This window comes from Alexandromys fortis, unplaced genomic scaffold (assembly GCF_014885135.2).
Source record: "Alexandromys fortis isolate MF-2015 unplaced genomic scaffold, M_Fortis_MF-2015_v1.1 scaffold_40, whole genome shotgun sequence".
Lineage (NCBI taxonomy): Eukaryota > Metazoa > Chordata > Mammalia > Rodentia > Cricetidae > Alexandromys > Alexandromys fortis.
Window position 1 is genome coordinate 3,493,949 of NW_026067966.1, and position 22,503 is coordinate 3,516,451.

At 35.4% G+C, this 22,503-nt stretch overlaps 2 protein-coding genes across 2 annotated transcripts in view; both read right to left on the reverse strand.

Annotated features, from left to right (window-relative positions):
- Nucleotides 1-13,509, reverse strand: part of Vwc2l (von Willebrand factor C domain containing 2 like) — a 152,668-nt gene extending 139,159 nt beyond the window's left edge. The window contains exon 1 of the mRNA XM_050154270.1: nt 13,120-13,509. Within this exon, the coding sequence (XP_050010227.1) occupies nt 13,120-13,509 (390 nt within the window). The remainder of the gene's footprint in view (nt 1-13,119) is intronic.
- Nucleotides 13,510-17,211: 3,702 nt separating this feature from the next.
- Spag16 (sperm associated antigen 16) overlaps nt 17,212-22,503 on the reverse strand; it is an 896,526-nt gene continuing 891,234 nt past the window's right edge. The window contains exon 16 of the mRNA XM_050154322.1: nt 17,212-17,449. Coding sequence (XP_050010279.1) covers nt 17,274-17,449 — 176 coding nt within the window. The 3' untranslated portion in view covers nt 17,212-17,273. The remainder of the gene's footprint in view (nt 17,450-22,503) is intronic.

Genomic DNA, 22,503 nt, shown 5'->3' on the forward strand with positions numbered 1-22,503 from the left:
CTTCAGCTTAGGTTTTCTCATTTTTAAAGAAGCAAGTGATAAATATAAAATCTTTTAAAAAATTTTACATTTTAGCCGGGCGGTGGTGGTGCACGCCTTTAATCCCAGCACTTGGGAGGCAGAGGCAGGCGGATCTCTGTGAGTTCGAGCTAGTTCCAGGACAGGCTCCAAAACCACAGAGAAACCCTGTCTCGAGAAAAAAAAAAAAAAAAAAACCAAAATTTTACATTTTATTACTTTTTATTTGTATCTTTTTGTGTGAGTTTTGTGGCGTGCATATGCCACAGAATAGGTATAGAAGTCAGAGAACAAAAAGAGTTTTTTTCCCTTGCCCTTAACAGTGCTTTAATTTTCTCACTGGGCTGTTCCAAGGGAGTGATGCTTTATGTGGAAAAACAGGCCGTCTATGTGACTTGGGACTTGTCTTCGTCATAGCCCCTCCTGACAGTAGCTCTCCCTCTCCCACTCCTCCTGTAATAATTTTAAATGCCTTTGAGTTTCCCAAGGAAGTGTAGTGCTCATAGGTCATTTAATTAAATCATGGCATTCTTGCTTTCATTATGAATTCTTTGAAATGTTTAATTTCTAAAAATAGTATTGCTCAGAGTTTTGAAAGCTATCCAAACATTTTGCAAACTCTTACATGTGGCAGTGTTTGCATTCAAAGAGTAAGTAGATTGAGAATGGTGTTGGGTGACACCTTTAGACAGTTAAATAAATCCCAATTTACCGACGAAATTTCAGTCCTTCATCAGATTCATTGTAAATACATATTTTTGAAAAAGAACAATAACTTTGGTTCACAGTTTTTGGAGTCTTGATTTTCATATCTTCCAGTTTTAATGTGAATGTCCCAGAGTCTTCTTAACAAAAGGAATAGTCTTCATGATTGTCTTTTTCTCCTTAATGAAGCTTTCTAAATTTCAGGAGTCAAAGGTTTGCTATTTTAGCAGGAGTTTATTTTTAATGCTGGAGGAAAATTAAAGTTAGACTGAACAATTAATTTTGTTTCCCTGTCATACTTAGGGTGAGGCATTGAAGCCCATATACAGCAGAGTGCCAGAGTAGTTATTCAGTGTCAATATTTTTATTTTTAATACATCTTTAATATGCATATAACACATGTATATGACATGTATGCATTATCTGTGTGTACAAGTGTGTGCATGTCAGGGACAACTTCAAGAGCTGGCTCTTGCCTTTCTCCTTGTTTGAAGCAGTGTCTCTTGTCCTGTATGCCAGGCTAGCCTGCCTGTCGGGAATTTTCTTGTTTCCGCTACCTGTTTTCACCTTAGGAGTAACTTGGATTAGAGACATATGCTACTGCACCCTATAGGTTCTGGGGATTTGAACGCATGACTTCACAGTTGTGTGGCAACTGTACTGAATTATCTCACCAGCTCCAATAGAAAAAATTTTAAAATCAAAATTTACAAAGATAATCTTGCTTAGCCCTTACTGCCTTCCAAGTGTAGTAAGTCTTTGCTTTCAAGAGATGAGAATATTCATGTAAGCATCCTGACAGTGGAGTTTTAAAGTGAAACCAATTGGGAAACAATTTCCTCATGTGGCCTATATTGCATTCTGTGAAAAAGATATGAGAATAAAGAGTGAATGAACTGAATAGTCAGCAATAAAGGACACACACACCACACATGCATGCACACATGCACGCACACATGCACGCACACATGCACGCACACATGCACGTACATTGAGATGGAAACCAAATGCTCTCAGCTCTATTTCTTGCAAAATGTCTTACAGGGAACTCACCAGACTGATAAGGTGTAGTGAAAAAAGCCCTAGACTGACAGTTAGGATTGTCTCTTTGGCAGTCATGATAAATCTCTATTTATATAACAAGAAGAAAACACAGATTTTTTTTTAATGAAACTTGGAAAATGAAGATAAATATATAAATAATTCAGTGGGTGAATGCAGTTGCACAATACATAAATCTGATTGTTGTTGTTTGTGTTCATGTTAATTTTGTTAATTTCTCCTACACATACCCTTGGGTGACTCTCTCACTTGCTCCCAATCTCACTTGGCTGCCTCACCAGATCATCACACAGGAGCTGGCTGGTCTCACGTTCCCTTCCTGTTTCGGTCACTCTCAACCCTTGTCCTCTGACCACATTTGTTGATTTGTTTCTCTCTGGTCATCCCTTTTCCTTTTCTTCATTAACTCTTCAGTTTTTCTTAAATTCTTTCAGTACCTGGATATTTCTGCTCAAGCTATTTCCCTTTAACTTTCAAACATAATCTCTCTTTCTTTATTAAAATTCTTATAGCAACCATAAGAAAGCAACCCCATCAGCAGCCTTTGTATGGTGCATCACAAGCAGACCTTGTGATGGTGAACGTGATGCCTTCTCTATTTTGTACATTGCTCCACCTTAATGAAATCAGAGGGTTGGCTATGACAATTAATTTTGAAAAAGTCTATAATGGACTGATACCCACACATTACTAAATATCTATTGCATTATATTAAAACAAAACATTTAAGTTGTTTCACAATTAAAGGGCAATGCAAGGGAATAAAAAAATGGACCTTTTATAAACTTTGCTTCATTTTATATGATAATAAATGAAATTATAATTGAATGTCAATGAAATTGGAATTAACTATACAAAGAAATACAGTTTAATGTGTCGGTTAAGCACATACAGTAAATAGGCAAATCTGTATGTCTTTTTAAATTTTTATGTTTGAAAAGTGAAACTTTTGTTTACTCTCAGGTGAAACAGAATCCATCACTATTGGCCCCAAGATTGCAGATTGTAGTAATGTGATAACAGAGAATTTGAAGGAAATAGAAAGGGGGAAAGTAACAAGCCTAGATCGTCAACCAACAACTTTCCATTTAGAGGGCTATAATGTTTTGGGATCCCTCAAAAGGAACCACAGATAGCATATAAATAACTAAGCATGGCTGTTTCCAATAAAATAGTGTGGAGCATATTTGGTCATGGGCTGTACTATACTAAGTCTGGTGTAAGATAATTATTAATGCAGAACTGGCATTATTACTATTATCCTTATCTTGAAAAGTTACTTCTTAACTGAACTATTATATGCAATACAGATTTATAAATTACCATAAGTAATCATACAGACATAATTTTGGTAATTACAAAAGAAAGAAGAGGTTGTCACAGATAGACCAGTTTTTCTTCATTAATTGCTTCTCTTTGTTGAGCAAAAGAGTTGGACTATCTGAAATAATTAGCAAGGCATTTCCTAAATTGCAGTTGAAGTTGTATGAACTTTAAGATGTTAATAGATGAGAAAAAAAATGTGTTCAACTGTCATACAGGCATGGTATTTTGGATTAAATAGTGGGTTGGTAGTAATGGTAGTAAAAACATCGTGGGCCTTTATGAATCATTTGTTGTGTGTCATGTAACATTTCCTGTGATCTTTATTTTGGTACACGTGAACAACAGACCTTTTAAAGATAGTCTATTTACCTCAGTAGTCCACTGCACACTGGGCGTTTCCAAGTGGTCTTTTAGGATGCATCATTTCTCTGACTTCAGGAGACATATGGCAAATATTGGAAGCTGTTACTAAGAGTTTCACAAGAGCTGATAACAGGATAGTCTGTGAGAGTCCCGATTATTAAAAGGATACTCAAAGCCACGAAATCTGAATAATCTGGGAAGTTTCATTATCACTTCTGAGATTTAAACAACTTAAAAATCAAGAGAAAAGTCGAAGAAGTCAAGAAGTTTAAATGTCTGCCCCATATCATCCTAAGTGACTGACTGGCTGTACTGACAGGAACCACATGGACTAGGGTCAGCTCAGTGGCAATCCGTCTCTGGCACTAGGGAGCTACAGGCTTTTGTGTTCTCTGACAGCCCTCTTTCAAAAGCCATTCCTCCCATCTAGTGAGAGCCAGAGCTTTGCTCCGTGAAAAGAACAATACCTTCTCGTCCCCGTTTGGTTCTGGGACTAAAAATTATCAAAATATATTTCAAGAGCACTTATTTTAATTTTGTTGTTATTTCCTGATATAAAATTGGGAAATTTAAAAGTATAAATAGAGCCTAATATATATGTAGATATTATAAATATATTTAAATACTTTAAGTAGTAACATACTTAAACATTAAATCTAATACATACACAAATATTTAATTGATTTTAATTTGGTCTAATTACAGAAGTTTTCATTTTTAGAGCAGAGACTTCCCTTTTCTCACAGTCTTTGCAAACTTAGGCTTGTTTCACAAGTGTGTTCAAACTAAATCAGAGATGGATTTTGGATGTAGCAGTATCTTATTGTTCTTGTGTACTTGTAACTCTGAGTTGCTGTGGTGACAAGCCTTGAAATCACACTTCTATAAACAACTGGATGAAATAAATCTTTGCATACAACATAATTATTGGAAAAGATGACGCAAATTGGCTTGAATTTTCTTATTAAATGTGAAGGTAGGAAAACATGACAAAAAAGACCATAGGGAAGTGCTATATTAATGTCGCTTTTGCAACTAATGAGCTGTGGCTTTATTCATTTCCATGAAGTTTTGGTTAGTCTTTGTGTTATCATTCCTTCAAATAGTGGTTCAACAAACTATAAGTGTTTTTTTTTATGAAACAAAAGTTCTAGGATCAGAATATATATGTATATATACACATATATATACATACACTACATACACATCTACACACATGTGTATGTATATATATACATGTAATTGTATATATGTATACATACAATTTTATATACAATTTAACATATATACCATAAAACTTCCATTTTTATAAAAAATTATGTAAGCTCAAAAAATAGAGTAAGATGTCTGGTGTAGAAATTATTTTAAAACTCAAACACAAATATTTTTTAATAAGAGAAGTACTTTTTTGCATGCATTTGTGTGTGCTGAGTATGATATGTGTATATGTGTTTTTATATGTGTAGTATGTATGTAGAGGCCTGAAGTTAACATCAGGAGTTTTCCTGGATTGTTCTTCATTTTATTCCTTGAGGAAAAAGTCTCTTAGTTAAACCCATAACTCTTCTATATGGCTAAGTTCGGTAGCTAGAGTACTCTCATGATCCCCTGTCCTCACCTCCTACATGTTGGCATTTTGGTTAGACCACTACACCCACCCAGAGTTTCCATGGGTTCTATGGTCTGCACTCCTATCTTTAGAGTTACTCTGTTGGCATTTTAACCACTAAGTCATCTTCCCATCCCTCTTTTCCCCTAGGCAGGGTCTCAGGCATTCCAGACTGGCTTCAAACTGACTATGTCCAAGAGGATGAGCTTGAATTCCTAATTCTCCTGTTTCTGCCTTCTAAATACTGGGATTACAGGCATACATCACCATGTTTGATTATAAGATTATAGTGCTTTTTGAATTGTCATTAATAAATTGATATGCAATACTATACCTTTCAACTAATTGAAAGTGTTTATCATTAACAGACATATATAGTGACATTTTTATTTTGATTCTATAGACAGATCAAGAAGACTTCATAGTCAGGTGGAATAATATGGAGAAAATAATGAGTTTCATTCAGTGCACTTTGTACCTTTTAGACAACTTCCTACCAACATGGAATAAGGTCATCTGAAATCTTTTTAAGGATGTGAATGGCTTTCTTAGACCCTTTAGTAGTTTTCTTTTTCATTCTTTTCATGATGTCATTAAGCCCATATGAAGATAACTTTATTGTGATGTGCTTTATGGTGTACTAGAGACAAGCGGAGCAACAATAGAGGTGTGTCAGAATGAAATTACTGATGCTAATCAGCAGTGATGATAAAGTCCAAAGTGCAGACTTTAGACTAAGCAGGTTCTCAATTAATAAGAGCTATTGTTTGAGACAGCAAGCCCAATGAAATCTCCATCTGCTCCTGCTGGTTTGCCTCAAGCCTTTGCTCAAGAGCTAGACAAGCACAAATAAAAAACACACTGATAGGTTTTTCTTGTGCTGTCTTTCATAAAACACATTTTACTGCCTGATAGATAAATCAAGGAGCAGGGAAACAGAATGAAATTTTAAAAATGTGGTTGGCACCTTAAAGAGTAGAAATAAAAGATTCACCTTATCTTCAAGTAGAAACATCTCATATCAGGTAAGAACACATCTGCATGCACACATGCATGCACACAAACACACACACTAATGTGTGTATGCAGCAATTTCAATGAAGACTTCATAGAATATGTATATTAATCTGAAAAATTAGAACAAAATGTGTAGACCTAAGAGGAAATACGACATAGGAAAGAGAAGAATATGTTTGTCAAATCTCTTGCACTGTTTTTTGCAAGTAAAACGCAATTAAAAATAGGCAAACTTAATATATGCAACTGGACTTTGAATCTATAAGAGCAGTTACCAGGTAGACATTCTCTCGTCTTTTGAGCTGCTGTTTTATTAATCAGAATTGGGCAGTGATGACTGCAGACTTCTCAAGGCTGACCCCAGTAAGCTACTTACAGTCATATACTCTGCAAATCTCAGAAGTGGCTACAAATCAAACACCAGCCTCCCCGTGTGCACAGGGCACAGACATCCCGTCACAAATCTCTGAAGTCATACTTATCACACAGTTACGACCATTAATAGTAACATTTCCCAGTAGGAAGGACAGTAGTAAATTTAACTGGGTGAGCAGAGAAGCTGTCATGCCCTCTACCTGCAAACTACCCACCCGCACTCCAGAGGACTATATTCCAAAAACAAAGACGAGACGATGGAGTCTCACTGCAAAGGGGATATTTTTACACACCTAAAAACCATGTCTTCATAAAAGTCTATTATCCTGTTTTGGGAATTTTTAAGAACCGTTTTTGTAAAAAAAAAAAAAAAAATCTGATCTCTTTCCTAGCCTTAGCATATTTTGTGAAACAGACAACAGACCCAAAATGCTAAGCACATTTTCATAAGAAAAACAAACACAATTAATTCCATAAAACCATTTTCATAATTTTTTTTAATCTCTGAAATTGGTCAGGGACTATAAAGAATTGAGTAGAAGGTCCATAATTACAAAGAAGGTCCATAATTCACATCCTTGGTGAACAGGCTATTCTGCTTCTGAGGCCATGCTGTGGGGAGGCAGCTGCAAAGACTCACTCTGTTATCTGTAGTAACTAGAGAGGAAGAGCTATTCCTTAACTCTCTTGAAGACAATATTCATGCTCAAAGGCCAGGTATATCATGCAAATCAAAGTGCTCCTTAGCTCCCATGCCATTTGTAGGAGCTGGTTGGTAGGAGATGAATTGAGTTTTAAGGCTGCACCAATCAGATCCCTCAGCAACATTTTCCCTCAGCTTTAGTTTGTCCTCGTCTTTAGATCCACAAACATGCTGCCCCAATTCTTTCTCCATATTGAAAAATAACACGGCAACAAACACATTTCTCAAATTAAATTTGAAAAAAGATACTTCCTATTTAAATATTTTAATAGCTGGGATGTTATAAATTAGGTATTAATGATGGGCTACTAGTTAATGACAGAACTGGAATCTGTATCTCCTTGTGAATATACCCATTGACAAGCTAGGACAATTCAAAACTCAACTGGCATCCACATTTTTATTTTAATAGATGTGATGATTTGGTAAGATATTCTGAGTGTTGAATAATTTTATTACCTCTGATTAATTCATCAGGGTTTAAAAATTAAGTGCAAAATTCAGGGAAAAAACAAGACAGGTTGCCATAGCATGATAATAAGTTTTGTTGCTGTTGTTGTTGTTGAAGGTTAACAACAGGCATAAAATGTATACCAGAGAAAATGTTTATACTAAAATCATTCAAATATAACAATAGGAGGTAGGTCTTATCAATTGTCTTGTCCACTAATAGGAATAGTACAGAAGTAACTCCCAACAGGGAAGGAAGAACCTGGGACAAACTGAATCCTAAATTTGGGGCATTGAGTGTTGTCTGCAGAGAATCACTTCAAAGTAAACCAGGCTATGCTAGAGCTGACAGCTCTTTCAGCTGCATGAGGTCTAACCTTCGGTGTATGACCTGAAACTAAATTAGTACAAGTTTTAAAGAATAAAGACATATCCTCAAAGGCTAAATCTAGCAGAGTGAGAGTTATGAAAAATACTGTGCAAAAGAAGAAATTGTCTCTCTTTTGGGCCACGCAGAATAAGTTGGTGATGGTTGGAGCTGAAACAGATCTCTACGCTTCCACTCAATGTGTCCATCCACCATTATCTATGCTGTCATAACTTATTACTTACCAACTTTGTTTATTAAAAATGGGTTCAGATTCCTTATTGGTTGAGTACACATCAAAACAAAAGATAAGAGAATTGGCTATGCAGTGATGTTCATCTTAGTACAATGTTAACAGACCACTGGGGAATTTAGAGTTCTCCACAGAGTAGAGAGCAATCTACTCATCAATAACTGGAAGAGGCTCTCCCATCTTTACAAAGAGCATGACTCTTCCCATTAGGACATGTAAGTGGGATAAATTTGTACTTGAAGTTAGTGATCTGAAAAGATTGAAGTGCAACTTGGCATTCACTTGGGATGAGACCTCACAACTAAAACCCTAGAGGGATGAGAGGAAGACACATTGAAAACTAGCTCTAGGAAGCAGCAGAGAGAGACAGCAGACAGTAGAAATAAGTTGAGAATGGATGTTACACTTGGCAACAGTAGGGGTCATTTTTGACTGCCTGGGGACTGCTCTTTCTAAACCTATAGAGGCTGAAATAGAACCATGGAATTTGAAGGCACACTTGTTAATCTCTTTACTTTATATGTTCAATCATGATCTGGCTCATTATCCCATTTACAAAAACAAAGGTGGTGAATGTCTATTGTGGTGTTTTCATGATTCTTAGGGTACGAATAAAGGAGAAAAAATAAAACCACTATTTATAGTCTCAAACAGTTCACTGTGACAGAAGAAACAGTGGGTTCTAATGGAAGGGTCAGGTGGTTCTGTCTTACATGGATTATTATAATGTGATAGAGGCAGTCAAGAAGAGATGAGGGCAGTTGTATGGGCAGGCTTCCAGGTTCCCCAATTTCAGCTGCACGATCTTTGGTAAGTAAACTTACAGACTGATGCTTTGGTTTTTCTTACCTGAAGTTGTTTAGCAGATGATCAAAACGGGCCTTAGACAAGTGAGCTATGATGAAACTGTACCCCCTCCCTGCGCAATGCCATATGTGAACGCACGGGGAAGAGTTTCCGGCAGTGGAGGATTTGAAAAGGTTGATGAAACAACTCTAGATCAGTGGTTCCCACCCAACCTGGGGTTCATGGCCCCCAGGGTCAAATGACCCTTTCACAGGGATCACCTAAGACCGTTGGGAATACAGATATTTCCATTATAATTCAAGCAGTAGCAAAACTACAGTTATGAAGTGGCATTGAAAATAATTCTGTGGTTGGTGGTCAGCACAACAAGAAGACCTGTATTAAAGGGCACAGCCCTAGGAAGGCGGAACTATAGTAAAGGGCACAGCACTAGGAAGGTTGAAAACCACTGCACTAGTTATCAGCAAGAAGTTAGACTTCACTCTGAAAAACGTTTTTGATTCCGTTATCCTCAACCATGCCAGTTGTTTTGATATTTTCATCTAAAAATTTTAAATGTTTTTGAAAACTTCATAAATGACAGCTATATTATAAAGGGAAAAGTAGTTTTGTTTTTCTGTTCTTTACCAGGAATGTTTGTAATTTTGAAAATTTCTAGTGGTACCTCCTTTCCGGATGTTCTTCAGGGAGTGAAAGAATATTTAAATCCACTCTTAAACGTTGAGGTACCCTGTCCTAGCTGCTGTTATACAGCGTTAGTGCGCACACATTTACTTCTCTCTTGTCAATGAAGTCAGACCCAGCCTCGATTTTGCACACACTTCCACCTTGTTCTGGCCTGGCTTTCCCCAGTCTCGCTGACCTTGCTCCAGAGGGTTCTCCTTTGGAAGTTTGATATGCCCAGATCAACTCTAGTCAGTTTGTAAAAGGCAACCTCCCCATTGACTATCTTGAAGAAAAAAGTTTTTGGCTCCCAAGCCTGATGGTATGTTGGTAAGCTTTCACACCATAAACCATAAACCCTGGGCACATGTGGGACTGTAGAGTGATACATGAAACTCTATTTCTACTTGGGGAAATAGGCTTCCGCTGTGTAGCTGACAGGCCTCATGAACCTATGATCCCCTGCCTCTCATTTGTAAATGCTGATTACTAGTGTGTGCCGCCACCAGACTTAGGTTCATCAACTCAACTTTTGACTGCTTTTCTTTCATTTGAGTTGTACATCAATCATGCCTGTTTTTTAAACTTTTAAAAATTGTTTTAATGAGCTATAGAAGAAAATCATGCCTTTCTTGTGAGCACTTTAACTTCTAGGTGCCTCGATTTCGAAAATGAGTGACTCTATATTTTCAATATCAAGCAGTATAACAAATGTTCATAGATGAATATATTATTGTAAAGAATATATCATATATGATTTTAAGAATGTTCCATAAATTTTTGAAAACTAGCTATTTGTTGCTGACAACAAATGGGAAGTAATGAAGATGGAAGAGTATGGCTAGTGTTTATTTAGTTATATGGTTCATATGGGCAGGCGCAACATAAAAATAGTCCTTCATCTGAAGTGCTTTAAGGTTAGATTTCAATTATAGTATATTGCTGAAGATTTAGAAGAATTCAGAACATATAGTAAGTCCCTGTATATTTGAGAATGACGGAGAATAGAGAACAGCCATTTGTTCAACTCCTAAATGTTCTGGTTGTCCTGGGCCTAATGACTTCATTATATTTCATTAAATATTTCCAACATCTCCCCACAAGGGAACTAATCATTACAATGACTATTTTATGGTCTTACTACTGTGGCTCAGATCTTACATCCCACTGAGGAATTTGGGCTTCAAATCCAGCTGTTTCTGACCTTAATATAAAAGTGCTTTGAGAATTTGAATAGATTGAATTGCTAAAAGGAAGTATTACAAAATAAGTTAAATAAATCGGGGACTTCTGGGTCGGAGGATAAGTTAAACTTTCTTCATCTTATTCTTCATTTTAACAAATTTGTCCTAGATAATATTTTCAGATTTTTGTACTCAAGTCTATGTGAAAAAAATGGAATATGTTTTTTTAAAAATATATTTAGTAATCCTTTGGCGCAGATATATAAAAGTGCTTCGTTATTAAGGGATGTTACATGACAGATTATACTACGGTAGAGCTATAACCAGGAACACAAGAATAATCAATGTTTTGTTTATAGGTTTTTGTGTTGTTTGAAATGGTAACAGAATAACCTTCTAAAATTCTTGTTTATCTTTGTGTGTGTGGCTGTTTGGCTTTCAGGTATGTCTGTGTATCACATACATGCCTGGTACTTGAGGAGACCAGAAGAGGGTATCTGATTCCCTGAGGTTGGAGGTACAGATGGTTGTGATCTGCCATGTGGGTGCTGAGAACCAAATGCATGTTCTCTGGGAAGGCAGCCAGTGCTCCTAATTACTCAAGAATCTCTCTAGCTTCAAAGTTATATTTTTGTTTATGTTAATCTTGTAAGTAACTATAACATTTTAAGGATGAAGATAAGTTGAATAAATTCATAAACCATAAACCATATATATTCTTTTATATATTAAGTGCTGATTACCAAATTCTATCTATCAAAAACTTTATTTCCTGTGATTTTTCTGGTGTGGGCTAGTTATTCTTTATATAAAATTCTACTTTAACTATTTCTACTTTAACTATATGTGCACATTAAAATTAATTGTCACTGATTTGTTCATAATATATGTTCATAATATTTTGTTCATAATATATTGAATAGTATATTTCCTTTCACTACCTTAAAATAAAACCAGCTAATGATGAAGTGTATATAATGTTTTAAAGACCATATTGTCATTATTGAGCATATAATAGCATGTGATTAATTGTCATTTGCTATTAGGGTAGCTTTACTAAACTCTCTAGCTTTTTACTTCTTAACATTTCACAACAAATAATTTTACAGTGCATGAAAAAGAATAGTGTAGAATAATGCATAAAAGAGTTGATATAATCTTCAAAATCTTTTTTTTCTAATAGCTAAAATAATGCAGTGAAAAAAGTCAGGCATTCTTTTATAAACTAGCGCAAGTTTGAACTCATAGCCCAGAATAGACTGAATACCATAAAACAGCCGTACACCAATGGCCCTAGTGATAGTCAGTTCAAATCTTTCTCCCACATGCTGACTTCCGGCACCATCTCATTTTGGAGAGAGAAAAGTTAATTCAGGTCTAAAAACTAAGCATTCTTTTTTCAAAAATAAACAGCACACTATGACCAGCTATAGCTTTTTTTTAACCTATGAGAACCATATCACAGAACTTTGATAAAATTAGAACCTTTAATATTAAGCTTTCATCATGAAAGACATTCGACACATAAACTGTCTACAATTAACTAGGATATTCTTGATGCATTAATAATTCATTCCCCAGGACTCATGTGGCTTGTAGAACATTCTAACTAAAATTACCCGTCAGAGAAAAGAGAACTTACGAATAAATAAAAACAAGCTCCACAAGATGAAAAGAAAACAAATATGTCATTGAAAAGTTGACTTCTCTTTTTAACATCCATGATAAATTCAGTTCTCTAGGAAGTCTTGTAAGGAAGACATCTGATTAGCGGAGAGCTGAACTAGAGCCCTGCCCTAACAAGTAGGCCCAATGCATTTTCTCAATGTTGAGATCACAGCTCTGAGTCCTTCTGTAGCATGTACATTTCTACAAGCACACAAATATGCCAAGGCCATTGGTAAATCGTTCCAAATACAAACTAAGTCAGGAAACTAACAGAATAGGAAGATTAATTTAACAGGTATATCTTCCAACAATCTCCCTCCAAAAACATATCTTGTAAAAACACAGAAGGATTGTTTCCAAGGGTTAAAAACGAAAAGACACTAAACATGAGCTGAAGATTACTATGGGATACTGAGCGGTGAACTAACACTGGTCATCTGTCAGCCATGGTGCTACTCTTGCTACCTAGAGTCATGCTGTTTTACATTTTCCAGCTTTATGTTATGCAGTAAAAATTAGAATTCAATAAATATGGAGGGTAACTCATACCTTAAATTCCTCCAAGATTTTGTAATTTTTTCCATGATATTCACAAAAGTTTTTCACTTCTTTACATTCGGGACAGCATCCATTGTGTTCCACTTTTGTACATTTCGGATGAATTTTAGGGCATTCCGGCTGGTCACAAACAGGTCCATCTAGAGCACAGACACATGGACAGTTGGAATGCCCCGGGAAAAACCGTTCTCCCAACTTGTATACAAAGCCGCTGTCATCAACACACCCTTTCCCTCGATAGTCATCAAAGATCAGATTGTCATTACTGGAAGCCTGGTCACCTTCATCAGCAGGATAGTCTTCGTGACTGATGGCAGCAGAGGTGACCAATCCAGGGATGACCAATAGAAGTATGCAAGCTTCATGAATATGAAGAGCCATCCCCCTCCTCACGGGCTTCTGGCTGTTCTCCCAATATTAAATACACTCAGCTCCTTCCATGGGAATGTAAGGGGGTGGGCTGAAAATAAATATTTAAAAGATAATTTGACATATGTAAAGTGAATAAGGGTGCACTTAAGCCCACCTTAAATTATTTGCATGGGCTCAGTTTGGAAGACACTGAGACTTCAAATAAACAACGTTCATCCAACTGTCTGCCAAAAGTTTGAAGAGTTAATTTTGGTAATATATGTTTTAATAAAGGTCATTTATGGAGTTATTTTACTCAGGACCTTTAGGTTGTATTTTGTTTTTGAATTACAATTGTCTAACTGTTTGCACATTGTAAGAAGTGGTTTTATTGAAACTTAAAAAGTAATTGCCAAGTCATTATTGATTGTTCAAGGATATTTGAAACCACATCTATATTTTTCTTTAAACTGGGTGGATCAGTGGTAGATTATAGGTGTTACAATAATCTGCATAAAGAGAGATTATGTTGAAGCATTAAACTATAAAAACAAATTAAAAATGAAACAGTTGGATGCAAGTTTAAATGAGATGGATACAGTACAAAAGCTTTCTTTCTCATGCCCATAATCTAGATTTTGAAGCACTCTGAATATGAAAATAGTTTAACAAATCATGATGCATACATAAATACTACTACAAGAAAATTTAATTTGTTAAAAGCAAAGCCATTTATACTATGGCTCACATCTTTATTTTTATGTGGGAGAAAAGCTCCTAGTGGGCCAAAAATTTTTTGTAGCAGCCAAGCTCTCCTGGTCATGTGATGTTATTTGAAGTTGACTCTTTCCATACAATGTGAACACCATTCACATTTTATTGAAAATATAACTCATTGTTAATGACCAAAATATTTACATTTAGGTAATTTGGGAAAAGACGCTAGAAAGAAAATTCTGTGAAACTTTCTTAAAATAATAAACAATTGATATTCACAGACTATATTCCTTATTAACTGGCTAGCAATAACTATTATAGACTTCCAGGGTGCTAGTATTTGGTATTAAGTGTTGGTAGTGAGAACCTCTTGAATATTTAGAGTAGCTAGCTTATGCAAAGGTTCTGAAGAAACTAATTTCTGGGAGTAAGAGATAAGAAAAATTATTCTAAAATATTTCATTTATCTATTTAAATGTTATTGGCTTCATGCCAATATCAGTAAGATTGTATCTAGGACATTATAAGGTATCTAAGTTTCGTTCATTGTTTTATTTCTAAACTATACTAAAAACAATGATAAACTACTTCTTTTCAGGCTAGCATATAATTATAATAATTTTAAATATGATGAAGATGATGTTGGAAAACTTCATAAACTCTTAGAATACATTTGCATTTTAAGTTAGATATGCAAATTCTAGTAATAGTAAAATGGAAGGCGATGTATTCAGATGTTCTCTTTTCAGAGAAGGTTGATATTAGTATTCCTTAAATATTCTCTGGTATTAGAATTCCTTTTGGGTGAATTCCTTTGGGTAAATGATAAAGGAGATAAATTTCTCTTAAAATATGTCAAAAATAATGAGTCATGACAGAAGAAGAAAATGCAAACCTCTAATTCTACTCGAGAAGCTAGAAGCTCCCTTTGACAAAGCATTTCTTTTCATCTAAATTACTACAGAGGCCACAAACATAGTAGAAGCTTCAGGAAAGATATAAGTGTGATTTACTAATTAAAGCATACATTTATGCACCTCTCACGTATGTAGAAAGTTTATCTTGCAACACAAGGAAGCTACCGTGCCTCCTCACAGTGTCCAGCAGCGTCTATCAATCCATGCAAGGAAAGCCATGTGAAATACATACAGGATTCTGCATTAAAATGACCCAGGCAGAAAAGGATAGTTTTGTAAGCCACAGGTAGGCATTAATGTGCAAGGTTATAATAAATGTAAACTTAAGGATAAAATCAGGGGTGGGTGCCTTCTTCATATAGCAGTAAGCATGATTTTATTATGAGAAATACATATCTTTTTAATAAAAGAAAGTTCTTAGGCTATTTTTAAAAGAGCTATCATTATAATAAATGTGATCTAGTACCATTTAAAATGCCATTTAAAAAGAGGGAGGCTATAGAAATCAAGCAGCACCATTACCTGAAGAGATTTTAATAAGAAAGCAACACTGCTAAACTGAGGACCACTTCCCAGCTAAACTTCCCCTCCCTGTATTGCTACCTATGAGTTAAAATGACTGCATCTGTTTCTTCGAGAAAGCAAATACAACTCATGTCATAAGAGTCACTTACCTAGTCACTCTGAGGTTAATGGTGGTGCTGGGGGTCACAGACCAATCTGAACTTAAAGGTCAGGTATGTCTTAGGAAAGCCGGTCCTCTTTAGTCACCCAAAGAATGCATTTTTCAGGCAGGAATTAAAGGCAATCCATCCTCTCTACCTCCCATTTCAAAACACAGCCAAGAAGCAGTCTCCCACCCTTCCAGAGAGAAACACAGCAGACACACATAAGAAATACGCTTTGGACCTGTCTTCAGAATTCAAAGCAAGAAGCAATGCTGGTCCTGTGGAAATCCGGACCCCGGTAGCAGAATCATGTTGAACTTATTTTTAGCATTTTCTTAGATCCTTCTATGAAATTTCCTGGCTGCTTACGCCTCCTCCACACATGGGTTCACTTACACAGTGTTTGCTACAGCAGTAGAGGTGACTTGGCTAGGCTCTGAGGATCACAAACAGAAACAGCATACTGAAGCTTAAAGCACACTCCACCGGCAGAGCCATCAGCATCGTCCACAGTATGTTGACAGGATCCCTCCTCACACACCAGAAGATTCTAACTGTGGACGTGAAGCAAAGGCGCAACTTTAGCTGGGGTTTGTCATCGCTGGGAGCAGTTTGCAGACTGCTGATTCGGAGCTCATCCTGCCGGCAGCCGGGAATTCCTCAGCACCACGGACAGCGCCAACAACTGGCTTCCGAGCCCAGCTTGGTCGAAACCCCCAGCTGCTTCCGCGGACCAGGCTGGAGTGTTGTCTAAGCAGTCACTTGATACAGCGGATGCGAGCCTGGGGGGTGGAGGGGGGGTTCTCCGTGCGAGACACTTATTTGCATTCAAATCACAATAAAAAATTAGAAAGATGTAATTTTGCTTAATGCATTCTTGGATGGGCTGCAGAGATGAAAGTTCCGGGGACTTGCATTTAGATTTGAGCCATCTGCAGTCTTTGGTTATTACTAATAGATAAAGCACACTCATTGTCAAAGAATCTGTGAAAATGTATGCTTGCCGACTCTATTTGACCCTTTGGTTATAGAAAGACTTTCCTTGTGTTATACATAATTCAACTTTGGATTGTCTGCAGCTCGGGTTTGATTTAAAAAAAAAAAAAAAAAAAGTAGCCGCCTTTTCCTGCAGTTTGTTCTCTAACGTTAAAAATCAATGTCTTGTAATTCATCTACTCTGTCATTAGGCGTCATTGTAAAGCTGTTTCTTCCAACCCCCTAGCAAAGATACCCTGTCTCTAAATTCATAACCAAATGAGAAAAAAGAAAGAGAGAATGGGGAAAAAAAAACAGACAGACAAATGAGTAAAATGTTATAATTTTTATTTGTAAGAGTTTGGATCATATAACATTCCCCCAAAGCTTGTGTTAAAACAAATCTGTTAATTATTGGTTGTTTTAACCAGGTACTTCCTGGCTTGGGAGCAGACTATGTGAAACATTTTTAAACCTTAGAGGGAATGCCCTCTGCAGCAGGGTGGGCTGTTGCTGGTCAGAACCACAATCGAACGGTGCCGTCAGAACCTCCAGAATACAGATTCTCCCCATCATGGGAAAACACCACAGTGTGGACCTCACTCTCGTGGCCCACCAGTTTGTGAATTTGTCCAGATTTAAGATCCAGCAAATGGATTACTCCGTTGGCACTCGCCTGAGCTAAAACTTGACCTGAAAAAACATGGAAACAGAGGGAGATTTAGCTCAAGCAGTCAGAGTTTGCAAATGATACACATTTTATCTTGTTTTGACTGTGATTCAACAGACTCATTTTTATGTTAGACCCGCAGTAAAGATAAACTAAGTCCTATCTATGAAAAGAATTTGAGCCATAATTAAGATACATTTAGAATAAAAGCCTGTAGCTCTATTTGCTTAACATTCAGAGGTCATTACAAGACCCATCATTCTTCTTATATTTATGATTGACAGATCATTTTGAGACGAGATTGAGAGTAACTAAAGGGAGTAACTTTATTTTTCAAATGAATATATTAAAATATTTAAAGGAAAAACATTCAAAATGAAAAAAATAGAACACATGCCTTGCTTAAATCAACCTTTAGGTATTTATTCTAGGAAATACAAAATGTATCTACCTGTTTTAAATATGTTTATTATAATTCTGTTAAAGCACTGTATAAAACAATAATAGTAGGGATATATATGAATTCAGTACTTTTTTGGAGTTTAAATGAAATAATTAATGTCTCTACTTCAAAATAACATGATATTTAACTTAACTTAAATTTCAAAGTACCTGCAAATTAAAACATATAAGTTAGTCCAAATCTAGTGTGGGAAATCTTCATAATTTTTATGACATTTTTAGTGAGTAACAAAGAAAATAGCCTAATTTTAGCTCATAATTCTATTGAAAAATCCCAGTTGAAAAACTATCTGGGCATTTGGAGGCAAGTAAAGCAAATAGAATATGTTCACCCAAGCTTAGGAAATAAGTATTAACCATTGGGTTATCTATTCATACTTAGAAGGCATACTATCATCCCAATAACAGTATTTAACATTTATTAAACTCTTTCAACATGCCGATACTACACTGAATACATGATGTGAGTCATTCTGTACAATTGATACAAGGACTGAATGAAACAAGAAATAGCAGTAATTCCACCAAGTGGATGAAGACAGAAGCTTGAAAGACTAAGGAAGTTATTCCTCATGTATGAAAGAAGCTAACATTCAAACACAAAAACTCCAAAACTGCAGCCCAGACTTGTAAGCATCGTATTTCCACATCCGGATGACACTATATCAGTTATGCTTCTAGACAGATTTTGGAAATCTGTGGTCCTGAAAGAAAGGGAGTTTGTCCATTTTGGAGTAAGAATTCAACAGAGCTATCACCATAAGAAGCATGGAGAAATATATGATCACATATCATTCTCAAACTGTCATAGCTGCCTTGGAGTTTTAAAACAGAGAGGGGTTTTAAGAGGAAAGTTAAGGATGATAAATACAGCCTATCTGCAAACCTATATAACTACTGGGTTTCTTCATCTAGAACAAAACCTGACACAGCAAACACCCTTAGGATGGATTAGAGTGTCCAATACAGCAGATGTGAATATTTACTATAAACCCTCTTCTCCTAAAATCTTTGCTGACAGAGGCAGTACACACAGACTTTCCTTCTAGCCTCACTCTAGAGGCAACTTCTGTGTGTGACTTTCCTGAAACTCAGACAAAAGATTTTTTCTTGAACTTTTTTATATAATAGTCATTAAAGGAATGTTGGATTTTAAAAACAATTGGAGCCATAAAAAAATCAAAGCCCTGTTATACTGTATATGTATTTCTTCTTTTGTTTAGAATATTGTTTTTAAGCAGTTATGTATAATTAAGAAATACAGGTTAGTAGTTATCTATAATAGTCAATTTTATGGTCATGTTAGGTATGTTTTCAAAGTCATAAATAGATATATTTAGATAGATAAATTGTCTTCAAACACTTCAAATAGTATGGCATTTAATGTTTAATAACCTAATTTTTTTGTGACAGTGAAACATGTCTGCTCCTGACAATACCTATTTACTTCAAAAGAAGATGATGGATATGAAAGAAATTCATTATGGACTTTTCTTTCTTTACAGGAAAGTTAGCCATTTGGGCAAAGAGACTTTTTCTTACCTCAATTACTGACAGGATACTGTCCAAACTGGACCAGCAGGATGTAAAAAGAAAACTAATGCCAAACTTTGCTAAAATAAGGTAAGACAGCCCATCAAAGTTTCCTGCTTTTAAGAAATTTCTGAGCTATACATATTTTAGAGCATGAATTCCTTCTCATGCTCTATCAATCTTTAGAGATTCTTATTGTAATAAAAATGGAAAATTAGTCTTTCAATTACATGTAAATAAATACATGTTATAGATTCCAAAAAAATAAGAAATTTCTGTCAGATATACCATGCCTGTAGGCCAAAGCTGAATATCCCAAATATTACAGAAGAACCTAGGATGATTGTCCAGGCAGCCAGATGTCCCTGTTGTTACATAACATTTTCATTGTTCTTTTTTGGAGTTAAAGAGCAAATAATTAGACTTAAACTTTCCTTAGTTAGGATAGAAAGTGAATTAGGTACAGAAATCTAGACTTACTGAGATAGGATAGATAATTGAGTACTTTCTCTAAATTTACCAAATATAAATGGACTGGATATTGCAACTGCAATTCTTATTTAATAACTGTTTTTGCTGCATAAATTTTACAGTTAAAATTAAAACCTTTTTTTTTTTAATTTGACAAAAAGAACCAAAGTCTGTAAGGAGAAAGATTTAGCCTTAAACCACTATTTTGTGGTCAAACCTCTAAAAGTCAAAGTTAGTAATATTGAGAGGGACTTGAGTAATTTCTGAAAGTCTGTACGATAAAAGTTCTAATAGTTTTGCATAATGATTGAGCAGGTTTACATGCACATTTTATGCTACCTTTCTACTCTTACAACATATGAATAATAGGTAAATACTTTAAAATTTCCAAGATGTATATACCTTTAAGTATATCTACACAATGACTATGCCCTATACACAAAATTATAACACTAGAACACACTACTGGAAATTGTTTTCTGGTCTCCATATGTGTGCCATGGAACACATACAAAACCCTCATATAAGTCAACATATTTAAAAAATATTTACATTATGACGTGGAGAATGGAATGATATATAATCTGAAATAGTGCCACGGGAATTTACGTGAAACTTGGAGTAACATTACTCATGTTCAAGCTGATTTACTTCTCTAAGGTCTAAAAGGCCTCAGCCCCACACAAAGAACCACACACTATTACAAAATGCTGAGAGCAGGAGAAATTGTTTACTTCAGAGAAAGTGCTATCCAATACCAAATATATAATATATCTGAAAATGTATAGTTTTTAGTTATATTTTATGTACAATCAGTGTTGATTAAAAATAAAATTATACAAAGTACATTCACAGAGTTAGGTATTTTTCACTCGATCTTTGAGTTAGCGTGCAAAGTAATGGTTTTCATCATGACATTTTAGCAGATATGTCATTTTACCTCATTCTTATTACTGATTCCTAATTCCTTGTCCCACTGTCCCCACTTTCCTGGCCTGTCTGGTCCTGGTCCTTTTCCTCTGCTTAAGGCATCTTCTTGTCTTCATCTCTCATGACTTCCACCATCATCTCTTCACACTCCCTTAACATCTTTCTTCTCTATGTTCTCTTTCTGCTTTCACAACCTACACACACACACACACACACACACACACACACACACACACACACACTAATTTTAAAATAAACAATTCTATATTTAAACATCCTTTGAACAAAATATGACTTATTTCTTTTATGTGTTAGGCTACTCAAAGTTTTTATCAAGTAAGAAAACACTATTTGGGGGTATGTTAATTTTTAATAGCTGTATTTATATAAATAACTCAGTATATGTCAACAGTGAGAGATTATGAGTACCTTTCATTTGTGTGTCTCCAAAACCGTAATTACATTTATTTATCAATGAGGAGAATTCCATTTTGCTTTAATGATGAATGTGCAAATTCCTTTTGGTTTTGAACTAAGTTTCTTCCAATCTCTGCTACTAAATGAGATAATTAATCTTTGTACATTTGTATATTTTTAAAATTTTATTTCAAGAAAACGTATAACTTTATTTATACAACAAAACTTCTTTATATTGTTGTAACAAGCAAATTTTTTATTTAAGCAACAAAACCTGTTTATATTGTTGCAATAAGCATATTTTTGGAGAAAAATCCCACTAATTCCTTTTTAAATAAAGCAGCCTCAACTGAATTTGTCACGAGAAACCAAATACATGTACATAGTAACCTGGGCATTATTTTCATCGCTGTTTCTCTTCAAACAGGAGGAGCTAACCTATAGAACAGCATCTCCATTTAGTACAAACTACCAAATCCTGAACTCTTCATCCCTTGCCAAGAAAAGATGCAGATAAATTATTGGAACTTTTTAAAAACTATATACAAATATTCTGTGAAAATTTTCAGGTTATTGAATGCTTTTATTCAAATTCAAGTCTGCTGTAAAAATGCTGGCACGTCTTCAAACTAAAGAACTTTTGATATCTATGCATGTGGAAAAACAGTTTGGCTCCAAGAGCATACCTCTAAGGAAGTAAGGAGTTATTGTAATGGCGTTTCAACTGTACTTTAATAAATAAGGCTTGTCTGGAGATCAGGAGAGGTAAAAGCCAGTGGCTAGCTGCTTTGCTTTTCGGATCTTCAGGTTAAATCCTAGTTTCTCTCTTTGAGTTTTCATTAATCGTGCATTAAGTTATCTTAAGCTTTTCAATTTTTACATCCCTTTCTCACCCTGACAAATCTTCCCTTAAGTTAAATGCTGTAGATTACCCTGATTTTTAAAAAAGATTTATTTATTATATACAATGTTCTACCTACATGTGTTCCTGCGTTGCCAGAAGAGGGCACCAGATCTTATTACAGATGGTTGTGAGCCACCATATTGTTTCTGGTAATTGCACTCAGAACCTCTGGAAGAGCAACCAGTGCTCAACCTCTGAGCCATCTTTCCAGCCCCCTACATTGATTTTTTTTTAGTAATCTGGGGTTTATTTATTTTTTTAGTATTTTTATTGTTTTTATTGAGCTATAAATTTATATTTATATTTCATTTATATTTTTCTCCGTTCCCCTATCTCACCCCTCCCCTCTCACATGATCCA